Raw genomic sequence first — 15,318 nt, 5'->3', positions numbered from 1 at the left:
TTTACCAAGTGGAAGCAATCTAAAGAGAAGGAAATAAACAGATTAAAGTCTCAAGATCGTAAACGAGCCACTGAAATGGTGCGCATGAAAATAGCATATAATAAACAGGAGAACGTTTTTAAGAGAAAAATGGAAGAGGCATTTGCTGCTAACAAAAGATTAAAGGTATGTGTTTTCATATAGTCAAGAAGATGTTTCTTGTGGTTTCTTAGTGTTTTTCTGTGTATGACTGTTAATTGGAACAACTTCTTCGCAGAGTGCGTTGGAAATGCAGAAAAGAGCGATTGAACGTCAGGAGAAAAAGGCCAACGGCAAGGATGAAATAAAAGTATGGATGGCTCGAGAAATAGAAGTACTCATGGCCATTGCAGATGCGCACTGTTCTCTTGAAAAATTGAAGCAAGATAGAGCGTCTTTAGTGAGTCAGTTAGAACAGTTGAAACGGTCTAGTGATCCAGACGAAGAAGAACTGTGTAGTCTGAGTGAATTTGTGAAATTGCGTAATACACAAATTGCAGATCTACAACAAAAAATTCTCGAGTCAGAGCAAGGTAAGATGTATATGAGATTATTTAAAGAATGTAAATAGAAAAATGTGTCTTCAAATAAAAAATAAATTTTTTTAGAGAATAAAGCAAATAACCAATGGAATATGATAGTACGCACAACAACGGACGCTAAGGTAGCACTCGAAACGGCATGTCACATATTTGTAGAAGACAAGAAGGAACAACGGTATAGAAACGAAGAGTTTAAAGTTAGTATATATATGTAGTATATATATTTAGTTAGTATATATATAGTTTATATACATTATTATTAAAGTGTAAAATTATCAAGATGTAAAACTACTGTTAATACTTATATTTAAGGAAAAATATCAATATATGGTAATTCAATTAGACGAAGCTAGAAAACGGGAGAAAGAATTGATTGAGCAAGTGAGTATATATAGATAGTTTTGGTAAATAATTTTTTGTATTGTACGTTAATACATATTGTATATAATTATATTAAAGTTCAAAGAATTTCTCTTAAAACTTTTTATTTAAAAATAGTGCCAGAATTTAGAAGTCGAGGTAGAAGAATACAAGCTGAAGATGGAAATGAATGAACAAGTAAGTAAATAGATATATTTGTTTTTTCTTTATTCGCGTTTCTCTTCAGAAACATAGGGTTACAACACAATTAATTTGTCTGTGTTGCTTGCGATAAGCTTCAGTTAGTCGGATGATTAGTCCAAACGTAGCTTATGTTACAACACATTCTTCGGAGCAAGGTTGTTGGCATAGCGTCGTTCAAGCTTGAATTCTTGTTGAGTGTGATGGACCTACAAGATGTGAGATGGGTTCCGAATTACTGAAGGCTTTGTTTAGTTCGAATTCTACTCGATACATTTGGCTGAAAAAATCCGAAAGTGTGGAAAAATCGAAGTCGGGACGTTTCTGTTTGTAGTTTTCGCACTTAGTACGCGAGGCCACTGGGCCGATCGAATGGAGATAGTTATATTAAATAATGGTTTGTCGAAAAATAAAGAAAGAAATAAGAATTTTCTTCATGATCTTGAATAGATCATTATTGTTTTGTAAGTTTTTATTAAAACACTGAAGATCCCATAGTGGATCGAAACGTTTGTTAAAACATTTTTAAAATTTTTGAAGTATGAAAGAATTGTACCCGAACATCTGGTGTTAGCTTTTTTTTGCCATTTTCTTATTTGTTTTTAATTAAAATATTCAACAAGCTGAAAACATGTAATTAAAAAAGAAAGATATTTTACATATGTCAATATGAAATCAGTATGTGTATATAATTTGTATTTTTTTAGGTTTTGGTAGAAAATAATTCGAATAAGGAAAAGAAATCATCATTTTCTAAAAAGAGAAGGAAAAAAGAAGACCACGATGAATTTAACGAAGTACTAATACATGATGACAGTTTGACGATAGAAGACGACGTTGATAACGATCCAGATTGGACAAAAACACCGATTTACAATCGTTTACGAAAAACACAGGTAATAATGCTCTGAGATTATGTTTAGGAAAGAAAAACCTAATCCAAATAAAAGCATTTGTAACAATAATTTTGCAATCTTCTTTTGCTTTTTGTTTAGCATAAATCAAAGATTTCGGTCAAACGATTGACTTACAGTAGAAGCCTAGAACTCGACAAAATTAAATGTGCTTGTAAAACGAAGTGTAGTACAAAAATATGCCTGTGTCGTAAACATGATATCATGTGTGCAGATTGTAATTGTAACTCAGAGCTTTGTCAGAACAAAGAAAACGTAAGTTATAACATGGAATTTTATACTATATTCTATGATGTAACGAGTGTGCGTTTGTATGTTTGTAAAAATAATTTATGTACACATTTTCTTATGTTATATAATATTTGTTTGCAGTTATCTACGCCACTGTTCTCAGATATCAAAACTGATGTCTTAATATAAAAAGAAACATCTACTTAGAAAAAGAAATAACTGGAAATTAACTGCTGTATACATATGATTTTTTATCCATTCTCTTCTATACATACGTATAGACACATGCTTTGTGATGCCTTTCATCATGAAATGTTGTATATATCAATTTTATTCACTTGATTCATTTTTTATCATTTAAATTATTGTAGTATAATATAAATGACTTCAATTATTTCATTATAAGTATTCAAAGGGCTATTATATGTATGGATGTACAACTTTATTTCATATTTTTTACGCATTGTAATATAGTTAGTTTTTAAAATGATGTGAAAGAATATAAATTATATCGAGTTTTTGCTTCCAAGAAAAATATGTAAAAAACTTGATTTTGTTCTACAATATAAGTAATGCTGCAATCAAAAATGGTAATAAAGTACTTTTATAAAAACTAAATTTTCTTGACTATAATTCGATCGCTTCTGCTTAAGTTTGTATTCTCGAGATTCTCATTCGAGTTATTCTCGTCCTAGTTCTAGTAATTTTGTTAGTTGGTTTTCTGGCGTCGTGTGTGTGTTGTGGAGGAATATAACCTCCTTGTTTTAACCTCTTATGTTTGTTATTGTTACACAGTCTCCAAGTTAAGGATATATTAAACAATTATATGAAGAACAATTGTTAACGATAAAATAAGAACAAGTAGTACGGAATAAGTATGTTAAGAACCTTCAGAACGACATTTTAAATATTTACATAAGTTCTAGTTAGAGATTATAATATTGATATAAGTATTATAGTTTAATTTTTGATCTTTAATGTGCAAAATTTTATTTTATAGCTTGTAACTATTGCATATTGATACTATGGCTAAGGGTCAGCGCTCAAAACGTCTAAAGTCAGAAAAGGCAAAAGTAAAATTAAAATCCAAGACCAAACACCTACCAAAAGGTTTAAACGTTACAGATACGTCGTTTAAATCGAAGAAAATTTTAATACGCGGACAATTACAGCAACGAGATGAAACGGAAATTCTTAGTGCTCGTAAACTCAACATCAATGTAATTACGAGCCTCAGTTGTATAATATACTAATCAATATGCATTATGAAATAATTTTTTGGTAGAGATAAGCTTAATGCAATATTGAACTTGATTTTAGGATCTTTTGAAACGTCTTAAGCATCATAATTCAGGAGAGAGAGAAAAAGCTTTGAAGCAATTAAAAGAAATTTTGTTACAATATTCTCCAAAAACTTTGCATTCGCAACTTAGTGTTTTGTTACATGGAGTTGTAGCTTTGTCTCTTGACAAAGAGAAAGGTATACGAAGAGATTCATTAAGTGCGTTAAATTCAATTCTCAGTCCTATTTCAAAAGAACAATTAACACCTTTTCACGACATTTTGATCTCTTATTTGAGATGTGCCATGACAGATATTGACCCTCATGTAAAAGAAGATTCTCTTCTTTTCTTGGATGTGCTCGCACAAAATTGTGGAAGTATGTTAGTAAAAAATAGTCATAAAATATTGCCAAATTTTTTGGGCTTGATATGTACATTACACAATGAAGTTAGACACGGGAGACAATTAAAAACCACACTGAACTCGAACAATACCAGTGTAAAATGGAGAATCAAAGTCTTACAACGTTTGGCTAATATATTTATCTCTATTGTAAATTATAAAAAGCTTCATTCAAGCTCACGTTCAAATGCAACTACAGAACAAACAAAGTACAGCAAATATGTTCCCATCTATAGCAGACAGATTCGATATGCTGAAACTAATATTGAAAAAGATTTAAATTCAATATCAAGCAATACAGAAGCATTACCTATGGAAGAATTTGAAGCACACATAAAATTGTTAATGCCACTGATGTTCGACATTTGGCTCGAGGTCTGTCCCGAGGAAAAGATTGAAGATTACACGGAGATTAAGATTACCAGCGAGGCAGCTTCGTTGCTTAAAAATATTGTTGAAATTATACAGTCTGTTATCGAGTATATCGATACATCGAGTGATGATTACAACACTGCGCGCATGAAGCATTGGTTTAAAGATACGTTTCATAAAGTATATATGAAGAATTTTCTGTCGAGATTTCCATATGGTAAAGTGAAGCAGCTTAACGAAATCAGAAAACGTCAAGACGATTTTTCTCAATTAAACTGTGCTGAGGAATGCGTAGAGCAGAATTTAGGACTTTGTCAAATACATGTTTGGTTTACGTCTGTGGTTGGTCAGAAAAAGCAATTTCCTAAATCTACCAAGAACTATTGCATATCCATTCTGAAATATTTAAATGGTATAAAACTTCTGAGCTCTGTGTAATGTAACTAATTATCGGGTCTTTCTTTGTGAGATATTTATTTTTTTGCAGATATTATCGAACATATCGATTCTTCTGTGGTGCCACAACTAAGCAAACTTCTTAGGACTTTGTTTTTAAAAGCTAGCCCGATTTGGTACGCGAACTCTGTTAGTTTAAATGACACTCTACGACTGATAATAAAAGTATCATCTCATCTACCTAGAAAAGAATTGCAATCACATTTGTTTCTTATTGTCGGTGATATTTTGTTGGAGTGCAATTTGTACGAATTACACAAGTATGTACAATATAGCGTATAATTAAGCACATCATATTAACAATGTGATTTTCTCACATATTTATATTTTCGTTGTGACAGAGAAAAGGCACTCAAAAATTTTGTTGCAACCTTACCAAGCTTACTCTTGGGACCAAGCGTAGATGATGTTGCAATTCGAATGATAAGTCAAATAATTTTACGCTTTAAGCATTGGGTTCGGAAAAAATTGGCAGAAAACCACGAGGCTATTATTGGTAAGATTTGATATAAGAATAAGCTAATTTTATTTTGTCGCGTCACTCCAATATTAAATTTATTTATTGCATCTCTTTCAGAAAATGCCAAGAAAATCGAGATAATAGGGTCACATGATGATAAACAATCCAGACTCATGATCTGTAACTTATTTTATTGCATAGACTCACAAATTTACTATTAAATAATAAGTTATACATTAGAGTCAAAATGGACAATAAAGTTTTGTTAAAAAAAAACATATATTTTTTATTAGTATACTATATAGCGCATGTGTAAGCTGGTTTTTCTTTATATATATATATAATTTTTAAATAAAAATTTTACTTATATATATGTATATACATATATAAGTAAAATTTATAGTTATATGTACATAATATACAACTTAAATACGTTACGCTATGAAAAAAATATAGCGGATACAAATATAAGAAACAAGAAAATAAAATCTTTTTTTTTTGTATGTGTTAGTTTATCTATAAAAATATTTAATTAAAACTATTTTCCTCATTGAGAACAAAATATTTCTAAGTTGCACTATCGTGCCGGAAAAGTGCACGCGCGATGCAATCAAAGATTTCTATTATACGTATTAAAAAAACTTTTAATACATATTTGCGTTAAAAAAAAAAAAAAAAAAAAAAACTAAAGTAGCAAAAACCATTACACAAAATATACGAGAAATCATAGTTACAACAAATGCGACTTTTCTTTACAAGCACACGTTAAAATTAAATTGCTAGTAGAAAAAACTGTATTTTCTTTATGAATTTATCTTGCGAACATGATTTCTCTAGGTTTTATATATTACTATCTCTAAGTTATATTTAAGTTTTATATATAAAAGTTGAAAACACACGTCTTTTTCTACAAAAGAAGTTCGACCAGTTAATATTATAATATAAACTTAATGTCATAATATAAAAATTTGCAAATGCAAATTTACACACTTCTCAATAATTCACGTGAATACTGTCATCATCGGATTGCAACACAACAAATGTCGCAATCGCTATATCGTTAGAAACGACTTACGCGAGAAAACCAACATACAAAAATATACATATACATACACAAATCTGTGATTGATTTTAATTTTAGTTTTTGTACTTATTATAGGTGATCGGCTACGAAACCGAGATTTTCAAATCCGCTCTCCTTCACGATCTTATTATCGCCCGTTAACGTGATCGGATTGACGTCGTTCGCCGTTTGATTGATACACGAAACGTTGATTGCACGACGACCGGTAATATTCGCGTTGTTATTTTGCGACACGCTGTCCTTCCGCCGAATAGAAAATATCGGCCGCTGTCTGCCGAACTTCGGCCAGTCCTCGCAATTCTTCAATTCGTACTCTATTCTCAAATATTGTTTCTTCGATTTTTCCGGTTTGTACAGTTTTTTCTTCAGCGTGTTTTCGATCACGCGCTCGATCACGAAGCTCTCGACGAAGAGGCACATGAGAAAATTGGCCAGCGCGAGCGCAATAATGATGACTCTCCAATCGTAATCGGGCGGTAAGATTAATTGCAGCGCGTGTAATATCCACTGCGCGGGATAAATTGTGATGTAAACGCATATTACAGTTAGCAAAAATATAGAAAACGTGAACGCGCCGTTCGTGTAGATCGCGCGTCTGTACGGTTTGCCGCGCGAAAATATGATCGCCATCGTGATGTACTGGAACATGGAGATGCAAAAGACCGAGTAGTTCTCGTAGCACGTGTATCCGACGTTGCTCGTGGGTACGAACGGCACGAACCAGGAAAACTCCCGGACAGCGTGATACGCTATCGCTTGGAAAACGGTCATCAGGAACATGTGCACCATCAGAGACAAAAGTGGCGTGAAGCTCAACAAACTCGTCTGCGGCGGCGTCTTGGACAGTTTCTTGTTGTACGCGCGTGTCTTGCCGAAGAAGAAGGCGAAATTGATGATCAAACAAATGTCGATAAACAAAAACTGCAGATCCGTTAAATTCGAGTCGATAGAGTACAATATTATGACCGACAGAAATTCGGTGAGGGAATATCCGACCATAAATTTGAAGATTCCGAACGACGTGACTAACGCGGCACGTCCTTCTCGTATCACCTTCGGAACGCAAGTTATGTCAGCTATTCTAGAAGTGAAAGGACTCGCCACGCTGCAAAGAAATAATGGAAATAAAAATAATCGTGACTGACGATTGATATATGTGAGAGCACAACTCACGTGTCTCTTTTTTCTTACCTGGATTCCGCTTCAGAGAGCGATATGCCGACGTGCGCAGCCCTCAATGCTCCGCAATCGTTAGCACCATCTCCGCACATAGCTACGTATATAATATTTTCATTATTGCAATAAATATTCTCTCTTTTACACAAGTATATTTCTTTTTTTTTTTGCGTAAGTATAAATTTTCTCCTTCACTTACCTACGTAATAACCGAGCCGCATAAGTTCCATGATCACTTGTTGCTTCTGATCGCTGCTCATTCTGGCAAATATCGCGCTGCGCACGCAAATGCGGCCTACGAGGTCGGGATAGTGTTCCCGTAACGCTTGCCACGTTTGACCCGTTAGAGCGAATCTGTAATTACAACTGGGTATACCGCGTTCCACGTCTTCGATCGTCGACGAGGTGAAGACTTGATCCTGTGTCTGCAAAAAACAAAAATGAAACAAAATACATATCGCGTGACCGTGCTCTTCTTTCTACAAGTGTTCGAGATTTGCCAATCTTACTAATTTCTGAGATCGAGATTGAACGTTAAAGGATATTTCCGGCTGATCTTTTTCTCCCGTCAAAGTTACCGCTACGTTTACCACGTGTTCCGCGGCCGAAAGTATTCCGCAATCCCTCGCGACGCTCACCGCGGTCTGAATATTATCTCCTGTAAATATAAAAAACCGCAATCATTAAATCAATTGATTATAGATAATTATGGCGATTGCAGAAGAGGAAAATGTAAAATATCGTTTATTGCGAACCAGTAATCATCACCACGCGTATATTAGCTTCTCTTAATTCCGCAATAACCGGTGTGGTCGGTCGTTTAAGTCGATTTTCCAGAATGACCAGCCCTAAGAATTCCAAATCCTGCTCGACCATTTCTCGAGACAGTTTTGACACCTGTCAAAGATATATGTACATATATACACGTTGTACCTTTGAACCGACTGAATTTTTGCACACGCAAGTGAAAGGTAATTATTGATAGATACCTCCGCGCTAGTTTCAGAAATTGTTGCTCGACGACCTATGGCTATTACGCGGTAACCGTGTCTCGTGTATCGCTCCATCGTGAGCGAAATATCGTTCGGCACAGTTTCCGCTTTGCTCAGACTGATTATCATTTCGGGAGAGCCTTTCGTGTAGGCTCGAAAGCCATCCGAGTTTGACGCGCGCGTAATTACGGACATTCGTTGCAACGAGCTCGCGAACTGATACTGATGTATTATACCGATCTCCGAAACGTCGCTCGAATTTCCCGTCCAATTTGCGCTCTGCGGCGGCGGTCCCACGATCACCGGCGCTACCGCGTCGTGTTTGTCTACGTGAGTGCAATCCGATTCTTTCAACATCCATTTGGTACTTTCGAACATCTGCAACGCGTAACATCATTAAGCGTCTCGTATTTTGCGCGAAATTATTTTTGTGATTCCGATTTACCTTCACGTCCAAAGGATCGCCGCCGAGCTCGCCGTCGATAAGGGTCAGACCGTGACAAACCAGCATCCCTTCGAAAAGGGGATGATTCTTCAGCTTGGGTACATCTGTCTCGGCCTCGCCAAGAACGCCGTTTGTACACGGCACGACGCCCCACATATCTAAACCATCTTCGGTTAACGTTCCTGTCTGTGAACATCATCGTCGTCATCATTATTATCGTTAACTTTATTATATTAAATTGCCTGCCTGTCGCCATGTGGTCAGCACCACGTGGTGATCTTCTCTTATCTCTTTTCCCTTCTCTCTCTCTCTCTCTCTGTCTCTCTTACCTTATCGAAACACACGCAATTTATACTGCCGGAAACATTGATGACCCTGTTATTAATGCAATAGATTTGCGCGCGTTTCAATCTCGCTTGCGCGTACAGCTTTCCTACGGTCATCGCGGCCGGCAGCGCCGGCGGTATGATTATCGTAATGATATCTAGAGCTTTAATCGCCACATCGCCAGCCGGAATTCCTCTCAAAACCTGATTTATTTATCATTACGTGTTAAGTCTTAATCACTTATCTCTAAATTAATTATATATCAAAGCAATATATAAGAGTAGATAAAAATAATCTACAAAATAAATATATACACACGTGTACTATTACACATCTTCATAATGATTGAGATTACCTTGGTTACTATGGTATATATACAACCGCAAGTTGCGATCACAGCTAGAATGCCGATAAATTTATAAGAATCCTTATCGAATTTGAAATCGGCCGGAGGCGGATAAAGTATAGCCGCGATCAGAGCACCTCGATTAGTTAGAAAACCAGTTCTGATTACTCTTGCGAGAACTGGCCGATCGCCGCGATATCTGTGTGAATTATTTGTCATCATCAATTGTCGTGTCCGCAACCGCGAGATGGATTAAATTTGTTATTTTAAAAAGAGTGAAATAGAAAAAATAAAATCAAACCTAGTTTGTATTATCGTAGTACCGCTGTACAACGTGTGATGCGTAAACTCTTTAGCGTCGTACAACACATTGCCCGATGGCAACGACGTCTTCGTTACTGGCACAGACTCGCCTGAAATCGTTGAAATGCGAATTAAATTTTTTCTAAAAACAACAAATTTAAGAAAAAATTTAAAAAAAAAAATGCAAATGGTTTTATACCCGTCAGCATTGATTCGTTTAATATACATTGTCCAGTTAATAAAACCGCGTCGCACACAAGAGTCGCTTGATGCTTCGGTAATTCTATCAGATCACCGGGAACTAATTCCTTACTGGGGATATCCTCGAAGATACCGGTGTCCCGAAGCACGCGCACGTTTGCCGAGGACGTGACGGTGCCGCGTAAATTTAATTGATTCTAAACAATATTAATGACATATAATTAAAATTTATTAAACGTTATGGTGAGTGAGTGATTTTTTTTTTTTTTTTTTACGGTGTACACACGACGGACCTTTCGCGTTTGCACTATAGAGCTCGTTATACCGAACAACGACATCAGCACTATAGCTATAGTGTAATACAGATATCCTTCGGCGAACCACACGGCTAAAGTAAATACTTGGAAGATGTAAAACGGATTCAAAACCTCCAGCAGCAACAATACGCCAATGCTCTGAACCGGCACGACAATGTCGTTGTTTCCGTACACAATGCGTCTGTAATAACATAAAAAGACAAATCGTTTTTTTTTTTTTTTCAAGCTGCAAGAAAAGAGAACTGCTCTTTTAGAGACATTATGTATATTTCTTTTTTTACAATAATGCGCGTGACCGTGAATATCTTTCTGCGAAATCTACGTCACCTAAGTAATTGCTCCTCCTTGGACAAGCCAACGTTGCTCGAGAGATGAAGATCGGAACATGTCGTCCCGTGATCGAGTCCCACGAGTCGCGAAAACTCGCTCTTCGTCTCGTCCCAGATGTAACATCTCTTCTTGCAGAAAAAGGCCTTGTATTCGTGTATCTCGCAACGCGTGCCGTTCTCCAGAGCGATTCTCAATTTCTTATCCTTGATCTTGTCCGGCGAAATCTTCGCGCTGCGAACGAAAATAAGATCTCGAATTTAATTATAGGTTGTACTTGAATGTCTCATTTGTCGTGCTCGTACGTACCTTGTGTCCGTAATAGAAATTGTCTGCACATCTCGCACGAAATACGACTCGTGTCCCTGATAATCATCCTAAATTCGGGAACATCGTTATCGTTATTTGTGGAATTTTTTTTTTTTTTTTTTTTGTTTTCTATACATGTGTATATGAGACGAGAGGTAGGATAAGTATAACGACGATGTGCAATTATATGTATTATACAACATACACCGCAACATTGTGACTTACTATGACTAATATTTTTGTCGCGCGGCTCAAGGTACACGTTTGATGAGTCGCGTACAAATGCAACCGGGGATACCAGTGAAAAAACAGTCGGACGAATCCGATGGACAATATGTACGACACGTATGTCAGAATGGTCCTGAGCGAACTCTTCTCGAAACTGTAGATACGCTAAACAACAAAAAACATGTACATTAATTGCGTGCGATAAAGATACATAGGTATAAAATAAAGATACGCGTATAATAAACATACATAAGTGTGTAAAGATAATTAAGCGCGTGCAAAAAAAAAAAAAAAAAAAAAANAANAGAAATAGACAACTATTATATATTACATATACCAGATGTTCATTGTGATCGGTGAGAATTTTCTGCCACGAAACATCCGGCTTCTTATTGTCGTTCAGTCCGCCTGTGAAAGAGAAGACAACAAAAACTTATCGTAATTGAGTGTTCACGCGACAGTTTTTTTTTTTTTTGTTGCGATGAAAAATTGTCAACAGGTATGACGCAGATGCGCATTACGTATAAGCAAAATAACAGATATTAGAGCTGGAGTGATAAAAAGTTGTAGGTTTTTCTTTCTTGTTTGGCATCGCGTATTATCACGTTCGTGCAAGTTCTAGACTGGGATTTGTGTTCATTTTCGGAATTGTTTCATTTGTGTATTAAAAATATTAACATTGGTATCAACATTATAATATTATTATCAGTATTGAAAAAAGCAGTAGATAAAAAAAACGCCATTATAAAATTGTAGATCAATTTTTTTTTTAAGAGAACTTTTCTAGTTTTTTTGTTTTTCTCACAGAAATAATGAACATAAACATTTTTCAAAGAAATGTAAACCTGTCGAATGAAATAAGAATAAGTTCAGTTCGGCAGATAAAATACTATTTCGCATTCCGTTCTTTATGCTCACCATTTGCATCAATCATAACTCCGAATTTGTTTAATTAGGTCGTTCCGTAGTCACACGACGGCTCCTTTCCTTCCGCGATCCAACGATTCGGAGACGCTAAGAATTACTTTAGCCGCCAACGATGCCGTCTGAGAAAATAATGTGTTTATTAGTATTAGTTAAACTGTTGACGTTTACACAATCTTCCGCGAACACTGTGCTGAAAACCTCGTGATTGTCTCACAACGTTTTGTTACAAATTTTCCGTTTGTTATATGAGTTTTACACGCCTTTCATGTAGAATTCCTCTGCTATTACCGCATATATACAATATATATATATATATATATATATATACAATCACAGATACGATTTTCAGACTATAATAAGCAAGCGGAAGTATCTGCGTCATATACAGTCTCGTGCTTAATCTCATGCAAATTATCTTCCTCATCGTTAATCCAGTTTCCTTGATAAAAAAAAAAACAACAAAAAAAAAAGAAACACATCGAGTGTGCAATTCCATTGGTTCTCGCATGAACACACATTTCGTAACGCATGTGCATATCTTGATTATCTTACAGAATGACGAGGGTAAGGAGGGGTATTACTACTATTGCGCGCGTAACACACGGAATGTCACGACTTTCACGCGTTTATAATTTTATTCGTTGAACTTTCGATCGACTTGACACAGATTTGTATCTGTCTTGAAAAAAAAAAAAAAACGTTTAATTACGTAACAATTTAGAATCGATTATATATTATACGATCGACAAATCAGAACGTTATTTTTTCTTCTTTTCGATCGTGTCTCATGCGAGTTTTTTTTTTTTTTACGTAAAAATAAGCGCGTGAAGATAAGGCGAGGCATAAATTACGAATAAATTAACACACTTGGCGAAGTAAGTATCATTAATGACACAAAAACGCGTAGTTTTTTGTAGTTCGCACGAGTAATGTGAACAGTCATTTCGAATAAAATATGTTCTAATAAATTTGAAAAAAGTCAGAAAAAAATGAAAAGAAAAAAATCAACGAACTGCATGTCATCGAGCGTCCTTGTAAATGCGGACCGGACATCGTTAATGCACTGCTTGATAAATGATAGGTAATAAAGGCAAGGTTGAACGATAGGGTTCACGTTTAGATTAAAACATCAATTCAAACCTTTTTTTTTTTTTTTTTTTTTTATGCACAGAGTAGTATTGTATTTTAACATTATTGTGTGAAAAAAAAATTATCAAGTATTTTGCTTTCGCCGTAATAAAAATTCAATCAAACGGATATCTTTGTTGCTATAAATATATGTCGAGGCCAATAAAGAAGTTTCATAACGCGAATAACGCATAGTATAAAAATCATTACAAGGATAGAAAAAAAGATTACACATCTGCGATCATTTGGTACATTCGCGTGTAAAAACATTCGAAGTTTTGTTGACGAAGTTTCGTATATATTTAATATCTTCGAAGTTTCGCATACTTTAATATCTGAAGAGAGAAAACAAGGAGAGAATAAGAGAGAGTAAAGTGCAACGCGTGGCTTTCAATGTCTTCGAGCGCTCGTATCAACGTTTTGTGCATGTGTGTTGTGTTCACACAAGCTACAATATTTGGTTTTAATAGCAATACATCACAAAGCACGTGAACAAATGGTGGTTTTATCGAGCGTACAAAGAACACAGAAAGTCAAGAACCGACTCGAACTAATCGCTACACCGCACATTATCTGAAAAAACAATGAGCGATACAGTAATGGCTTGTACGTGACAATCGTCAAAAATTTATTAACGAAAACGAAGTTAAAATTGTTGATTCGCCTTTTCTCGTCTTCTTTTCGTTATATATATGTTAATAAAACATGTAATAAAATAATATATGTACATGTAATAAAATATTATAAAGCAAACAAATCTAACACGACGATATTTTTTAATATAAATAATGATAATAATTATATACATACGGATATCGATGTTTTTGAGTCTTTTTGACGCTTTCCTCTTTCTTGGCGGCAACAACGGGCGGCTTCGAAAGACACGTGTGCGCGCGCGCGCTTCCGCTCGCACGCGCGTTTCGCCACCCGAGACGACGGTCCGCCAACAAATGTTTGCGGCGCGCGAAATTCTTGAAATTTCACGTACGACGTGCGTGTTTGCTCGGCGAACCGCGGACTTCCGGTGTGTGTCACGGAAAAATGTTAGCACCGTGCAAACGTATGTAAGCGCGAACAGATTTATGTACACATGAACGTATGTACGTATGTGTGTACACACGCGCGTACGTACGAGAGGCGAAGCGCGTGCGGCGCTCGTTCTCGCGAAATGCGCGCGGGACACACAAACCGCGTATCACGGATTCGCGTATTACGATTCTAGCGCGTCGGAATTGCTTGAAATTCGAGCAATCAACGACGGAATCGCAAAAGCGGAAGCTGCTGAGAACGTGTCGCCGTTTCGTTATCAATCGCGGCGCGCAAGGTCGCCGAGTGAACTTTGACCGCGTTAGCGAGGGCGGTCGCAAAGTTCGTTTGTTTGAACTTGCGCGAGTTTAATTGCGCGCGGGTTCGCCCAAAGCAGAATGCAAGCACGAGGTATACGGCGGAACGTTTGCTCTATGCGATTAGTACCTTGCACAAATGTGACGCGCGGTTTCTTTCGTATCGAACGTGTCGAAGCGAACTGCACCGTCGTATTTTACTGTCGGTCGCACAACGCGACACAGAGAAGAGCCGGGCGAGAGAGCGAGAGAGAGAGAGAGGAGAGAGAGGTGCGACATGCTTTCGTTGTTAGCGACACATATGAATATTCCCCTACCTATCCCTCCCCCTCCTCCTCCTCTTTCCCGCACGTCTCGCGGATATAAAATAAAAAAAATGTGCGTAAACCACCCGACACTCTTCACCCCTTTCCTCCCTCTTTCGTGACTTTCGCCGAAACTTTCGCAACGCCGTAAACGCGTCTAAATAAGTGATAATAATAAGGAATACTCGAGATTCCGATAACGGCATTAACCCAGGAGATAAAAAAAAAAAAAAAAAGAACGAGCTCCGCGAAGTGTCGCGCCAGCAAGTGGAACACGTCCGACTCCACTTTGTTCGAATTCCGCGATTGATCGTTTTTTT

General features: G+C 36.4%; 3 protein-coding genes across 4 annotated transcripts in view; 2 read left to right on the top strand and 1 right to left on the bottom strand.

The window, feature by feature from the left end:
* The window catches only part of LOC109853151 (chromosome-associated kinesin KIF4), a 13,276-nt gene extending 10,480 nt beyond the window's left edge, over window positions 1–2,796 (top strand). The window contains exons 8-15 of the mRNA XM_020424978.1: window positions 42–165; window positions 257–551; window positions 627–757; window positions 873–941; window positions 1,059–1,118; window positions 1,829–2,017; window positions 2,117–2,290; window positions 2,408–2,796. Of these exons, the coding sequence (XP_020280567.1) occupies window positions 42–165; window positions 257–551; window positions 627–757; window positions 873–941; window positions 1,059–1,118; window positions 1,829–2,017; window positions 2,117–2,290; window positions 2,408–2,455 (1,090 nt within the window). The 3' untranslated portion in view covers window positions 2,456–2,796. The remainder of the gene's footprint in view (window positions 1–41; window positions 166–256; window positions 552–626; window positions 758–872; window positions 942–1,058; window positions 1,119–1,828; window positions 2,018–2,116; window positions 2,291–2,407) is intronic.
* Window positions 2,797–2,995: 199 nt separating this feature from the next.
* On the top strand, window positions 2,996–5,487 carry LOC109853140 (testis-expressed protein 10). 2 transcript variants are annotated; one of them, XM_020424964.1, is made up of 6 exons: window positions 2,996–3,130; window positions 3,267–3,486; window positions 3,587–4,736; window positions 4,812–5,040; window positions 5,122–5,276; window positions 5,358–5,487. In XM_020424964.1, the coding sequence occupies exons 2-6, from the start codon at window positions 3,292–3,294 to the stop codon at window positions 5,459–5,461; spliced, it is 1,833 nt and encodes a 610-aa protein (XP_020280553.1). In that variant the 5' UTR covers window positions 2,996–3,130; window positions 3,267–3,291; the 3' UTR covers window positions 5,462–5,487. The 2 variants fall into 2 exon arrangements, with proteins under 2 accessions (XP_020280553.1, XP_020280551.1); XM_020424962.1 differs by having other exon boundaries at window positions 2,996–3,141.
* A 253-nt stretch (window positions 5,488–5,740) lies between these two features.
* LOC109853152 (probable cation-transporting ATPase 13A3) lies at window positions 5,741–14,905 on the bottom strand. Its single transcript, XM_020424979.1, has 18 exons — window positions 14,161–14,905; window positions 12,214–12,341; window positions 11,633–11,703; window positions 11,293–11,460; window positions 11,068–11,135; window positions 10,759–10,992; window positions 10,408–10,612; window positions 10,113–10,311; window positions 9,912–10,023; window positions 9,620–9,809; window positions 9,267–9,467; window positions 8,938–9,123; window positions 8,490–8,870; window positions 8,256–8,397; window positions 8,010–8,158; window positions 7,700–7,925; window positions 7,516–7,597; window positions 5,741–7,429 (listed from the first exon to the last, which is right to left on the bottom strand). The coding sequence occupies exons 2-18, from the start codon at window positions 12,227–12,229 to the stop codon at window positions 6,394–6,396; spliced, it is 3,666 nt and encodes a 1,221-aa protein (XP_020280568.1). The 5' UTR covers window positions 12,230–12,341; window positions 14,161–14,905; the 3' UTR covers window positions 5,741–6,393.
* Between the last annotated feature and the right edge of the window lie 413 nt (window positions 14,906–15,318).

The sequence above is a fragment of the Pseudomyrmex gracilis genome, unplaced genomic scaffold, assembly GCF_002006095.1.
Source record: "Pseudomyrmex gracilis isolate BER0280 unplaced genomic scaffold, ASM200609v1 scaffold_44, whole genome shotgun sequence".
In the NCBI taxonomy this organism is placed as follows: domain Eukaryota; kingdom Metazoa; phylum Arthropoda; class Insecta; order Hymenoptera; family Formicidae; genus Pseudomyrmex; species Pseudomyrmex gracilis.
Note: the sequence above shows the minus strand (reverse complement) of the source record. Positions and strands in the feature narration are given on the sequence as shown.

Coding starts and splice junctions, on each gene's coding strand:
- LOC109853140 (XM_020424964.1), top strand. CDS start 3,292: ATGGCTAAGGGTCAGCGCTCAAAACGTCTAAAGTCAGAAAAGGCAAAA. Junction 4,737..4,811: donor CATTCTGAAATATTTAAATG/GTATAAAACTTC, acceptor ATTTTTTTGCAG/ATATTATCGAACATATCGAT. Junction 5,041..5,121: donor AATTTGTACGAATTACACAA/GTATGTACAATA, acceptor TCGTTGTGACAG/AGAAAAGGCACTCAAAAATT.
- LOC109853152 (XM_020424979.1), bottom strand. Junction 10,312..10,407: donor CTATAGTGCAAACGCGAAAG/GTCCGTCGTGTG, acceptor AATATTGTTTAG/AATCAATTAAATTTACGCGG. Junction 7,430..7,515: donor CTCTCTGAAGCGGAATCCAG/GTAAGAAAAAAG, acceptor ATTTCTTTGCAG/CGTGGCGAGTCCTTTCACTT.